This window comes from Gossypium hirsutum, chromosome A12, assembly GCF_007990345.1.
Source record: "Gossypium hirsutum isolate 1008001.06 chromosome A12, Gossypium_hirsutum_v2.1, whole genome shotgun sequence".
NCBI classification, from domain to species: Eukaryota; Viridiplantae; Streptophyta; class Magnoliopsida; order Malvales; family Malvaceae; genus Gossypium; species Gossypium hirsutum.
The window spans coordinates 91,709,812-91,723,844 of NC_053435.1; the positions used below are offsets into that span (position 1 = coordinate 91,709,812).

General features: G+C 28.2%; 2 protein-coding genes across 2 annotated transcripts; both read left to right on the top strand.

Annotated features, from left to right (window-relative positions):
* Positions 1 to 297: 297 nt before the first annotated feature.
* On the top strand, positions 298 to 2,260 carry LOC107934507 (uncharacterized protein At1g66480). The gene is made up of 2 exons (XM_016866954.2): positions 298 to 914; positions 1,872 to 2,260. Exons 1-2 carry the CDS (start codon positions 375 to 377, stop codon positions 1,932 to 1,934), a joined length of 603 nt encoding a protein of 200 aa, XP_016722443.1. The 5' UTR covers positions 298 to 374; the 3' UTR covers positions 1,935 to 2,260.
* A 3,607-nt stretch (positions 2,261 to 5,867) lies between these two features.
* LOC107934499 (uncharacterized proline-rich protein) lies at positions 5,868 to 6,637 on the top strand. Its single transcript, XM_016866947.2, has one exon. It carries the CDS (start codon positions 6,015 to 6,017, stop codon positions 6,417 to 6,419), a length of 405 nt encoding a protein of 134 aa, XP_016722436.2. The 5' UTR covers positions 5,868 to 6,014; the 3' UTR covers positions 6,420 to 6,637.
* Positions 6,638 to 14,033: the final 7,396 nt, after the last annotated feature.

Consider the following 14,033-nt stretch of genomic DNA (forward strand, 5'->3'; position numbering starts at 1 on the left):
TTAAATAAGATGTTTTCAATTTTTTTCATAAATAAAAAAAATTTATTACTCAAAAATACTTTTTAACTCAAAATTATTTTTAAAAAATATTGCTAAACTAACGTTAATAACTAGTATATATTAAAATTATCTAGTTAAATTATTCAAAGCCTAAAATTTTGTTAGTTATATATGTGTGATGTATTCTTTTTTTAAATTTAATGTGAAAGCGATATCTTACGTACTTGTGTTCTCTGGCATTGCCAAAAAAAAACACACATGTATATATAAATACCCTTATGTTACACCCACCATAAATTAATCTTGTATGCTTTAAAGTAAGCCAAAGAGAAACCAAGCCAGTTTTGTTGTTAAATAATCCTGAGTGGTTGAAAATGGGGAATAGTTTGGGTGGGAAAAGGAGTAGCAAAGTGATGAAGATAAATGGGGAAACATTCAAGTTGAAGACACCAGTGACAGCTGAAGAGGTTGTTAAGGATTATCCAGGACATGTTTTGTTAGAATCAGAGGCGGTTAAACGTTATGGTATTGGAGCAAAAGCATTGTTTCCATTTCAGAAACTGGAACCCAACAGGCTTTATTTCTTGGTAGAGTTGCCTGAGGAAAGGGTTCCAAGGAGGGTTCGATCGGGTTTAAACATGAGTGCTAAAGACAGGCTGGAGAGCCTGAGGTTGTCGAGGAGATCTGTGTCGGACCTCTCACTCCTCAAACACAAAAGTGAAGGGTCTAAATGTGGAGCAGTGAGGGTTAAGATGAGGATTCCCAAGGCGGAAGTGGAGAGGTTGATGAAAGAAGGCGAAAACGAGGCCGACGCTGCTCACAAAATCATGCAGCTTTGCACGGTGAAACCACAGCTACTGCATTGGAAAGGTGACCAAGGAAGCGCCGTCGCACAAGGTTTCAAGGGCAGACAGGTTTGTTCTCACCACCAATTCTTCCTCTTTTCATTAGCTTTGTTTGTTTGTTTGTTTTCTTAAGCTAGATTTAAGGCTATGTTTAGCGTTTTCTTTGAAAAATCTCTTAAGGTTGTATTATTAAAATCATGGTTTCACAGACTCAATAATAAATATTGGGTGGACTAATAAAATATATTATATTTTTAAAAAATAATATAAATTTAAATTTTAAAGATAATATTATTAAAAATAATAACTATAAATTTCGAATATAAATAATAATAAAAGTTATTAAATTTTTTTTCTTGTAAACCTAATTTTGTTGTAAACTAAACTCTATAAAAAAAATAATGCTAAATGAGCCTAACTCATAACAGTTGACATTTATTTAGTAATGTTTATCCGTTTAGATGCAAAGTGTGAATGGTATGACGTAAGGAATGGGAAGAAATTAAGGGATATTTGGAAGTGGGTGTACCAAAACAAAGCACACTAGTCCTAAGTACAAAAATTATAATAGGTTTAGGACGACTTCATATCATTAACTAATTGGGCTTTTCAATGCATTTGATCACATCTGGATATTAGCTCTACAATTAATTACATGCATCTCTTATTTGAGATTTCTTTGTGTCATGTAAATTTTTAGTATGCCATATTAATCACATTTAAAATCATCACATATCTCTTTATACTTTACGTCATTTCCCATGATAAATATTGTAGTTAATTTCTTCTATTTCAACTTTCAAGACGTGCATGCACGCCTTCTAACGGGATGCATGCATATTATTTTATTACAACAGAAATTAAAGATGAAGGTGAAAGGGAAACACCCATATATAGTTTATTCCCGTTTAAATATAAATCTAATGCAAAATAAATAGTTAAAAGCATCAAAACCTTACAAAAAAAATGGTTCGACATCATTAGTATTTTCAAACTGAAATATTTGATTCATTTTTATTCATGCAGAGAAGGGTGAGTTTCGTGCCAATCAATGAAGGAGGGAGCTGCCAAATCCCGGTAACGTCATAGCAACCCCAGATGTGAGAAATTACGTATATTCTAAATAAATAAACAAATCAGAGCAATGGAAGATAGGGGTTCATTCACATATTCAATTTTCCGTATCCTCCCCAACCTCACCCTACATTTTCATTCTCATATATATATGTACATACTTTAAATTCATAAGCTATGATCAAGCTTTTTTTTTTGGGAATTTATGAAAGAGCTTAGAGCAAGAGATGTAACCTTTGCTCGGAATGATTATGGAAATCTTGTGAATCATTCTATGTATTTTATTATACATGGAATAAGATTTAAAATTTGAAATAAATTAAAGAATTTTATTTGTAAAATTTGAGTTGCAATTGTAATAAATCCTTTTATTTTTCTCTTCAATGAAGCTACATCGATTAAACTTGATTTTGAATGACAAGTTTATTTGATGTGGCTAGTGTCAATGGTAGTGGCCTTTTCGACTAACATTGCGATAGGATATTACTTACCATATACGAAGTTAACAATTTATGAAATAAAATATTTGGACTTTAAATGTTGTTGATAATGTGAAGTATGCAAGCCCCTCTATATATAAAGATCAATCTACTTGAAACGACTTATCTTGAAAATTGGATTGGATTAGATCGGATCAAACAATTGAATCCATTAGGTTGTGAAAATTGGATTGAGATAACATTAAAGACATATCTCCAAACAACTCACTTTATATTGATGTTTCTCATTATATCGCATGCATCTTGCTATTTTGGGTGTTGTTTAATAAGGATTTAAGTTGTAATTAATCTCTAGTATGTTACTAAGTTTCGAAACTTTTATATATTTGACAGATAATTTTTATTGAGTATTGGTAGCACTTATTCATTCATAAGTTTTTTTTTTTATTGCATTAATTTGCTATATTTTTCCAAATTGGTTGTGCTCTAAAGTTATGCAGTCTTCTATAATTTTAAAAAAGGAGTTGGTTTTTTTTTTATTACAGAAATACTGGTTAGAAACATTTTTTTTAACAAGATCGCTGGAGATAAAGGCTTGGTTGAAGACAAATATTTTTGGCATTGAAGGCTACGGAGATGAAAGCTTTGTGTTGTAGATGCTGGGTTTTTTCTTACCAATTGATAATTTATTAGATCAGAAAGTCTTCTAAAATAAACTTTCTAAATACAAATAGATTATGTTGAAATTAAAAAAAAAACTGAAAATTAAGATATTAAAAAAAAAGTTGAACTTGTTTTTGAGTCGAAGAACTAGGAGAAATTTGAGAAATTTTATTTGAAGTTTTATTCTGTTTTATTTTGGTTAAAAATAAATTTGGAATATTTAATTTTGAGGTCCTAGCATATTTTAAAATAAAAATTCTGACAAAAGTGACACTTGGCATCTTAAAATTGGGTCACATGCAAAAATCTGATAGAATTTAACACCGTCAGCCCGAGGTATCAAAAAGTTAAGCATAAGAAAAATTGAGGTACTAAATCAGACAAATTAAAAGTAGAGGTACCATATTGACAATTACATTAAAACAGGATTTTTTGTCTTTATCCCTAGTAGAAATAACCTCTGAGCAATAAATTCAGTTTTAACTAGCTTTTTGATAAGTTTAATAAATTCTACAATTTTTTAATAATTTTAAAATAATGTTTATTTTTTTAATAATTTTTACAATTTTTAATTTTTTTACATTTTAAATTTTTTGACCAACCATCAGCAACATTAATGATCAATGATTGACAAGAGGTACATCTTCATTGGTTGAGGATTTTTTTAATACCGTTAGTTTTAGGGGCCAAAAAGTAAAATAAAAAATTTAGGTACCAAAATTAGACAAAAAGAAATTTAGGTACCAATGTGAAAATTTGAGTTTAGTTCAAAGGTAAAATTATGAATAAAGCCTTTTTTTTAATGGGATAATGACAAAAAAATCTCCCCCTACTTTGACAAAATTGTTAACGTGGTATCTGCAATTTTTTGATACTTTAGCCGACGGTATTAATTTTTGACATACAAGAACGTCTGGCTCACTAAAAAAATGACACGTGGTTTGTGGGACACACTGAAAAGGCAAAACGAAGAAGAAAAAGGGACTCGATAAAAATTTACCTTTTTTATTTTTTGTCAAAATTATTTTGAAAACATAAATAAAATAAGAACCATTTCCACTCCATGCTCAGTTTTTTTTGGATTGACAGAGGAGAAAACCAATCCATGCTCTCAGTTATTGACATGGGAGAAAATGAGGTTAATTCATCTTGGAACCAAAACTAGTGTAGAATCATCTATAACAACATTTAAAACTTGAACATCCAGAGCCAAATTAAGCCTTTACAACAAACATCAAACAAGAATCATTATCATGAAATTAGTTTAATCATCACCATGTTTAACTTTTCTTCCTACTTTTTCTTTTAAAATGTTAAAATCCCTTTTAGTGAACAATAAACTTATTTGCATTAGCAATTGATATAATCATTTATTATCAAATTAGTCATTATTTTGGTTTATTAGTTTTTATTTTGGTAAATAAAGATTGTAGAAACTATTACAAATAACTCATTCAGTCATAATCAATCCCTTTAAATCATTATGAATGAGCTTTAAAATATGATCAGATACCTACAGAAATTTGTAAAAACTTAACTCCCATCTAAGGGCCTGTTTAGCCAAAGCATCCGCAATCCTATTATCTTCCTTGTTAACATGTTTTATTTTCACTTCCTATTAAATTTTTTTTTTAGAATTATACCATGTTGGGAACTTTTTCCAATCTTATTATTTGGGTAGGAAACTTTTTACCAACGTAACTATCGAGCTAATTGCTTGGGTACTATAACATATATACTTATATTTCTCCAATAACTATATTGGAATAAGATTATATAACACTGACGAAAGCCATTTCTCACCCACCATACCTACCGATAGTGGCATTAGTCTGTACATACTCTCTTTAGCAAAGAATCAAATAACTTATTTTGAAAGTTTATTCAAATAAGTTATTTTTTATTTAGGTTTAAATATACTAAAATTACTTATATCTTGTTGAAATTTAAAATTTAGTCTAGTTTTGGGACAATAAGTTTCTATACTTTTTTCATTTAAAAATCTTGATTTCTCCATCAATTTTCCCACTAAAATTGATGATATGATTGTTATAAAAAAAATAAAACAACTCTTTTAGCTCTAATGATTTATATTTTTTTTGTCAAGCTCAAAAATTTATGAACAATTACAAAAAAAAAGTTTTAAAAGTTAAATGATTTTTTGCATTTTCAATAAAAAATTGGAAATTAAAATCTATTTAATTAAAAATAAAATTAATTAAAATAATTCATTTGAAATAATTTGAAATTATATTAAATATTAAAAAAACTAAATAAATGATAATAAAATCTACCAAACTTTAAATTATTAGTAGGGTTCATAAATGTAGTTTAATAAATAAAATGATAGAAATCCCAATGCAATCCAAGCGATTGTTGACCTCTTTCAAGTTTCAACGCCAGCTTCAAGTCCATTATGAATTTCGTTTATTTTTCGTTAAATCACTAATCATATGCCCATAATTTTGTATGCAAATTGAGTTAAAATCAATTTATTTAACAAGAATAAATTAAAAAGGATAGGCCATATATTTCTTTAACACGTTGATTGATTTGAATGGCATCCCTGGTATGTAGTTATCAAAACTTGAATGATTAGACCTCTGTTTCAATGAACTAATCATGCCATGTGTGCACAACATGAAGCATTCCAAGGTGGATTCATACTGTTCATAGATAATAAATGTTGTATTTGGGTTTATAAACTTCATTATTGATATGCAAATTAAGATTGTCGGTGATTATGAATAAAATACTCTATCGTCACTTAATCCTTCTCATTTCAAACTCCCCCATATGCATTAGTTTAGATGGTGGGGGCCTTTACTTTTGGACCATCCTATACCTATTCCTCCTTGTAGTAGAAATTGAAAAACAAAATAAAGAACCCCTAACAACCCCTCTCATTCACTCCATTTTCCTCTTACAATTACAAACTCCCATTATCTCTTCTTCTTTCGCAAATTAATTTCCTCATCTTCAGTTCGCCACCATGTCAGCGAAAACGACCCGTTTCAATCTGCCGGCAATAGCAGTAACCATATTCTTGGTAATCGCCACCTTTGCATACCCCATCAACGGCTTGAAATCAAGGGAGCTTGATGAGAGTGGTGATCAAGGCGTCAAGTGTACCCCGTCATGTACACAAACCCCTCCTCCACCACCTCCGCCATGCCCTCCCCCACCATCACCACCGGCGCTGTCTCCGCCACCTACACCGAAAAAGCCGCCAACCCATTGCTGTCCACTTCCCCCTACTCCACCATCTATTATATACACAACTGGTCCACCAGGGAGCCTGTACCCTATTGACCAGAACTTTGGTGGTGCGAGCCGGAATTTCCAGGTGGGGTATTTGGCTTTGCTTTCTGGATTCATGCTCCTTCTGGCTTTTTGAATGGGGATTATATTAATATAGATTTAGAATTGGGAGGGTTCCTAGGATCTTGTTCAAGAATTTGATATGGTAAGAGAAAATAATTTGTCGGAATAGAAAGTTTAAGGAACTATTAGTTTCTTTACCTGCTCTATCATTTGATATTGTTCTGTAATAACAAATTTACCCACTTTTCATTTTACCTCCTCAACCAATCAATATATAAATTTGTTTGTCAATGTTAGAAAAATAAGCTTCTTTCAAGATTGAATTCATTTCATTCAGATGTCCCAGAATGTGCACAACTTTCAAGTTAATGTGCTTTTTATAAATTCAGAATTTAGTCTATATAATTTTATTTTTAAGGATTTAGTCTCTTTACTTTTTAAAATTTCAAATTCAGATCCAACTATTAACGCTCTTGAAATTATTTTGTTAAATTTAGGAATAAAGTGAGTATTTTTTTATTTCAAAATGTCACACCAATAAATTTAACTAAAAAATAATAATAATATTAACATTTGGACATAAATTTTGAAATATAAAAAATAGAAAGATTAAATTTCTTAAAATAAAAGTATATAGATTAACTTCTAAATTTATGAAAAATATAGGTGCCTATGACCAATTATAACCTAAACAATATTAGGACTCTTAAATTTTATTTATTACTTGAAAGATTTAAAAGGCATTAATGTTAGTGGAAAGTTGCGGATAGATGATGCAAAGTTAGGTTATGGGTGGATTCAATATATTTATTTAGTTTCCTGCATAATTTATATATTACTCGGCTTTATTGTTTCATTTAATGTTAATATTTTGTAATTACTAAACAATAGTAAAGAGATTGTTGGCTGGATTATTTCTTCTTTTTTTTTGTCATTTTATAAAAACATCCAATTCAAAATTCTTAAATTTTTATTATATTTAAAAATAAATAAATTAATTGACTAAAACTTAAAAAAAAATCATTCCAAAATTTAAATATAAAAATTTCACTCACTCCACAAAAATGAAAATCCTGATTTTTAATTTTATAGTTAAATAAAAAAAAGAAGAAGAAGAAGAAGTTAAAGGAGGTTTAAGGATTGCCTATCATTAACCAACAACACACATAACTCAGTGTGACAAAAAGAGACGATTCTAGATGAGATCAAGATCAACATCGATTATCACCAACTGATGGGTCCCATTTTAGCACTTCAATTTGGTATTTTCAGACATCCAAATGTCCATTGCTCGGTCATGATGACTTATGTGTTGAATCAATACAAAAATGTTGGGCACAACTTCACATCACATTGTTTAAGGGTACGGATTAAAACTCTGGCTTGCGTGAGGCTGAGTCAACGTAGAATTATAGGTTTGAGTTTGGTTCAGTCTTAAAAATAAACTTTAAAATTCTTTTTAAGTTCAATTTAAATTAAAAATGTTAAATATAAACTTAATTCATTTATTATATTTTTTAAAATTATAATACATCAAAATTTAGTAAAAGAAGTAATCAAATCTCGTTTTACATCTTCCATTATAGATTGGAATTTTTTTTAGGATTCTGTGTTGGAAAGATGCATTGATTTAATTTTATTGAAGCTGAATTTATTGACATTTAAAGTTAGTTTTCATACTCTTCTTGTTTAATCATTTTTCATGAATATCATTCCTATTTAGTTTGCTCACTCTGTTTATTTCAAAATCTTTTTTTTTTCTAAAAAATGGACTAAATTCTCTGAAATTACTTCTCTTAAAACCATCAGATAGAAACATCCATATCTGAGTTTCAAAAGCTAGGCAATTAAGAAAAAAAGAAAAGGAAGGATATGTTTGTGATTCAGGTCGGGCCAGATCAAGAATTCTTACTCAAGGCTTAGAATGTTCAAAAAATAAGTTTTATTTTTTATCGAAATCTATTTTTTTGACTTATATTTTTTTCAAAACTCTTTCACTTTTTGTGCGGGCCTTCAGACTTAGACGAGTGACCCAACTTATAATCAAATTTAGAAAACGATGCAAGTTTTATACATATACTATTTAATCCTAAATTTAAACCCTAAATAATAATAAAATATTCCTTGTTACTTAATCTATAATCTTATTACATAAATTGTTATTTTCATTACAAATTCTCTTAACCAATTAAATTACATTGTTCATCATCTTCTTCAACATTTAAACTCAATCACCATGCAAACCACAACCTTTTACATCTAATTTTAAAATGAAAACAGTGAACACAACCATTAATAAGAAACAATCAACAATGGGTTTGAACAGTTGCTGCTTATCAGCCTCCTCATTTGTCTCCCTCCAGTAAAACTTATTCTTACACTTAAAGGAGAGTCCAATATACGAAAAGATGAGCTTCCTGAACAACTTCATATTGGAAAATATGAACATCACATATATAATAAGGGTAATACATGTTATTATTTACTATCATGATAGGTTAGCCCAAATTAAAAGTGATCTAATTTGGTTAAAATTTTATTCGGCTTTAATTATTAAATAAAGTATGGGTCAAATATGTGTAGATACTCTAGTAATTGAGTTCTAATCAAATTCTAATTAATAATGGGCTAACTAGAATTTGATTAGAATTAATATGCCAATGTTATATAAATATTAGGGTTATGGTCCCCAAATTACACATAAGATATCTTTTATAATATCTCATCATTAAGAAAGAGAGAGCAAATATTCTCTGAAGTTCTTGTGTGCTAATTTGGAAGATCAAATCCCAAGATCGGGTAAAACTTCAAAAAATTCATGAATTCAGGTACGCTTCCGCATCTAGTTTTGTTTTTGATTTATTCTTGATGATTAAACATGATAGATCTTGGTTTACAGTTCTAATTTTATATTAGATATTATTTAAAATTCTAACAAGTGGTATCAGAGTTTTGTCATATTGAATCATTGAGAATGAATTGATTCTTTATTAATTTTAGATTGATTCGTTTTTCTTTTTTAATTTTATGGATTTGATATTTTAATTATATATTATGTTGAATCTTTGAGATTCTTGATAAATTTTTGGGTTTCGATTCTTTAAATAAAGTTTTAAGGTTTTATAAATATAATTTAGTTTAATATTTGCATATCCTATTCGAAAGATGAAGGTTTATTTATAATCAATTGATGAAAATTGATTTGTGGGATTTCTTTCTCTTCTTTTCACACAATTATTTTATAAATTTTGGTTAAAGTCATTATTAAATTAAAATTACAGACTTACAACTTTTTTGCAATTGAAGAATTCCAATTGGGTTGTATCATTGGTTTTGAAAGTTAATTCACTTGATAATCGAATAAATGAATGTTGGTAAGATATATTTTTTCCGCACTATTTGTTTTAAATTTTCTGTTTGTAGTTGAATATATATGGAATCATCATCATTTATATTTATTTATGATGAATTATATTCACCATTGAATTCAATTTATATATCCGAATGATTACTTTTGGTTTCTTTTATAATTATTTTATGTAAGTTTTAGTCTTTATGGAATCTGACTAAAATTAAAATATTTGAGATTATTTTTTTAAATATGATGGTTATGAATTTTCATAGGTAGTTGTGCATATAAAGACTTTTATATAATTTGGGATTCTTTTTATATTTTGTGGTTATGGATTTTTTTTAGTATTTGTTCGTATAATGTCTTTAGTCATGAATATAAATTTGAGTTTACATGAAATATGTAAAGCAAGCCAGTATTATTTTTATATTTGTGTGTGTATATATATTATATGCATATCAATGATTTTGAGGATTAATGCATGATTATAGTTTGTGTGAACAGATGTTTATAACCATTATTCAATAAGATATATTTTATAGTTTAATTGGTGAAATTAAATTTTGATGGATATCATTGAAGTTTTTTTTTTTGTTATGGTTATATATTCAATTTTATGGGTGCTTTGGTGCAAATTCATGTCAACTATATACATATTTAAATATTTTGGTTTTAAATTGGGTTATATAATCTTAGGTTTTGGCATCTTATGGTTCCAAATATTTGGTTAAATTATGATGATATGGTTTATTGTATGAATTGTGGGATATGCCAACTATTATGATTTTGTTTTTTTAGATTTATTGGCTTGAAAATATTTTTAAAGTATTTATGTGAATATCTGTTTAATCATAAATATAAATTTGGATTTACATGGTAAATTCAGGATAAGTTTTTCTATTTGATTATGAATACTTGTATATGCGTGAATTGCTTTGGTGTTTTTATCCATGCCAAAATTATGAATACATGTGCTTGTTAATTATTTGGCTTTGAACCACTACATTATTTCTGTTTGGTTTTGATATATATGATTCTGGAACAAAAAAAAAAAGAAAAATAAATAGTCAAAAAAATTAAGGTTTTTGGTTTTTTATTGCATTATTAAGGCAACCTTATTTTGGATTATTTCAGAGTCTATAAAGCAATAAAAAAATAATTTTGACATTTGACTATTAGAGAAATTTAAATTTGAATATTGGTATGTTTATATATATTTTAAAATAACTTAATTGAAGCAAAAAGTCACAAAAGTGATTTTTTTGTATAAATTATTTTGTTTTAAAATATAAAAGTTTGTGTGCATATAAATTAAGTTATGTTAATGTTGATTGGCCCAAATGAAGGTTAATAATATTACATGTGCAACTATGGTGATAAACATGTGACGATTATTCGATTTTACATATGAGTAATAAATTGGCCCAAATGAAGATTTATTATTCGACATGTTCTTATTGTCAATGTTTGATTACTCCACCAATATATCACTTACAAGTTAATATTTTGTCCAAAGATGAAATATTAATGGAGTGACCGATATCTTGATATAAGGTTTTCCTTTATTCAAATTATTTTTTTTTAAATTTAAAGTCTTATGTGAAGTTATTTTAATTTATTCAGCTATTATTATATTTACCAACATTACTGTATGTTGTTTTAGGATAAATATATATAAATATATATTATTATCTTTTAATTTGATTGAAAGATGAAGTTAAGGTAAATATTTTGGAACAAATAAATTCAAATTTTGGCTTTTAGTTAAGGATATCTAATATTTTAAATAAATTAGTTGAAACAAAATGCCGCCAAAGTGACCTCTTTTGTGTAGATTAGTTTATTTGAAATTTTAAGATGATTATATATTTTTGTGATTCATGCGTTTATTAATTGACCCAAAGGTAAGTTAATATTTGGCAGTGTAATAACCCAAATTTGACCGGGCTTAAATAAAACCAAATGAAATAAATAAATGAATAAATGTTTAACAATCCATATAAAGTCCTTACAAGAGCCCAAACACAAGCCCAAATACCTCAGACCTGTTACAACAAACCCAAAATAGCTCAGACCCGTTACAGCAAACCCAAAATAGCCCAGACCCGTTATACACACACCCAAACAGATCGGTTACACCCTACCCGTAGCCCAAACCTAAACCAGACCCAAATAGCAGAGGCCCGAATTTTAAAAATTACCAGCTAGGGTTTTTAACCCTAGCTCTTTCTCCTCGCGTCGCAAATAGAAGATTCCAAAAGCCATCTTAACGGACGCGTCTGCTCATCTCTCACGTCGTTCTAGTGACCCCCCATCAGCGCTGTGACTCTGCCTCCGAAATCAGCGCGCGAATCTACACTAGCCCTCGTCACCACCAGATTTCTCGCAAGTACCTGCAAAAGAAAAGGAAACATAGTAGATACGGAAAAACGAAAAAGGAAACTAAAATAAAAAGATTTCAGTAGATCACAATCAAAGATACGGTGGATACAGTGGACAAGAAATGAAAAGAAATGGAAGATTTCTTTCCCAGTTTATGTAACAAAGCAGTGGCTATAAAAGCCCAAATAAAATTATGTAAAGACTTATGTTCGAAAAAAAGAATACACACAGAGAGAATCAATAAAAATTTATAGATTCAGCAAAAGAATTTGTTCTCGCACACATATACAGAGCAAGCATCTCAATCGATTGAATACACAAAGGTGAAATTTTTTAAATATATGTACATATATATACTGCAAATAATGAAAAGAGAAAGCAATACCTTTAATCGGTGTTGAAAGGAGAGGTTTTTAAACCTCCGACCACCGCATGCGGTGGAGAAGACGAGGGCGCGTGAGCTCATACAAACCCCTAGATGGAGGTCCGGTGACCCTCCGAATACCCCTCCCCAACTCTCTTTCTAAGAGTTTTTTTTTCTTTTTTTCTCAGAACCGATTCAAAATGATTTAAAACTAATAGCTTGGCTTATATAGCAACAACAGAACGATGCCGTTTTAGCTTAATCCAATAAGCTTAAAACGACGTCGCATTAAGGATAGGATCCGCGCGTTGACCCGATTACCCGGGGAGGATCCGCGTGTTTTTGAGAATTGGATTAATTACCCAATCGATCCTTTCACCATTTTTTGTGTTTATAATCACGTTTTATTTTATTTATGATTTGGCCCTAACAGTTTGTATTTGTTTCAATTTAGTCCTAAATGGCCTTTTAAGGCTTAGCCAGGGAAACGGTGCCGTTTTGGGGATTAGGGCAAATTGCCCAGTGAGTCCATTAATTCAAACGTGCTTTCCAAATGGCCCTCGAATTCTATTCTTTTAAAAAAAAACTATAAATTTTAATTCGTTTTAATTTCACCCTTTTTATATACTTTTAAACTTATTTTTAATTTATTATATAGATATTATTTATTATATTATTTATATTTTCAAAATTTGTAGATTATTATTATATATTATATTTCAACTTATATATCTTATATATTTATTTATTTATATTATACATTATTTTAAAAACTTACATTTTTATATTATATATTATAAATTATTTCATTTATTATTATTTTTATATACTATTATATATTATCTATTTTAAAATTCACTATTAAATATTATATTTTTATGTATTTTTAAATGTTTATATTATTTGATATAATATCATATTTTTTTATATTTTATCTTAAAATTAAAGTTTATCTATAACATACTATTATCACCCATTTCTAAATTGTATTTTAATTATATACATATATATCCAAATTACTCACTTTATTTTATTAAACCTTTTTATATTTTTTAATATTATAAATTGTCCATGTATTAAATGCTATTTTCATGATTTTATAAAAGTATTGATTGCTTGATAACATATGTTACTATATTATTATTATTATTTTTATATATTATTGTATTTGTTCGCCTTGTTTTGTTTTTATACAATTATACATCATGCATCATTTTCTCGTTTATTAATATGTTTAAATATATGTTGAATTACATGTTTATATGTTTTATCTATTCTTCTTTAATATATGTTGTTTTTTTTGTATGTATATTTTATTTATTTAAAATTTGCTATATTTTATATTTCTTATATATATATATCAATTAATGTATGACATTTATGTTATTGTTATTATACTTCTATTTACCTATTACTATAATATGCTATCTTGTATGTTATGTTTTATTATGTCAATGTGCTCATTCATGTATCAGTTTTAAAAACGAGACTTCAAAGTTTTCAAAAATAAAAAGGCAATGCTTGGTGTTTGGAAGCTTCGAAAAAGTAGTGCCCTAACTTATTGGGTCACAACTTTTCTCGTTGAGTTC

What these genes read in the sequence shown, in the direction of transcription:
- LOC107934507 (XM_016866954.2), top strand. Translation starts at nt 375, where the DNA reads ATGGGGAATAGTTTGGGTGGGAAAAGGAGTAGCAAAGTGATGAAGATA. An exon ending in AAGGTTTCAAGGGCAGACAG is followed by an intron (nt 915 to 1,871) that starts GTTTGTTCTCAC and finishes TTATTCATGCAG; the next exon opens with AGAAGGGTGAGTTTCGTGCC.
- LOC107934499 (XM_016866947.2), top strand. Translation starts at nt 6,015, where the DNA reads ATGTCAGCGAAAACGACCCGTTTCAATCTGCCGGCAATAGCAGTAACC.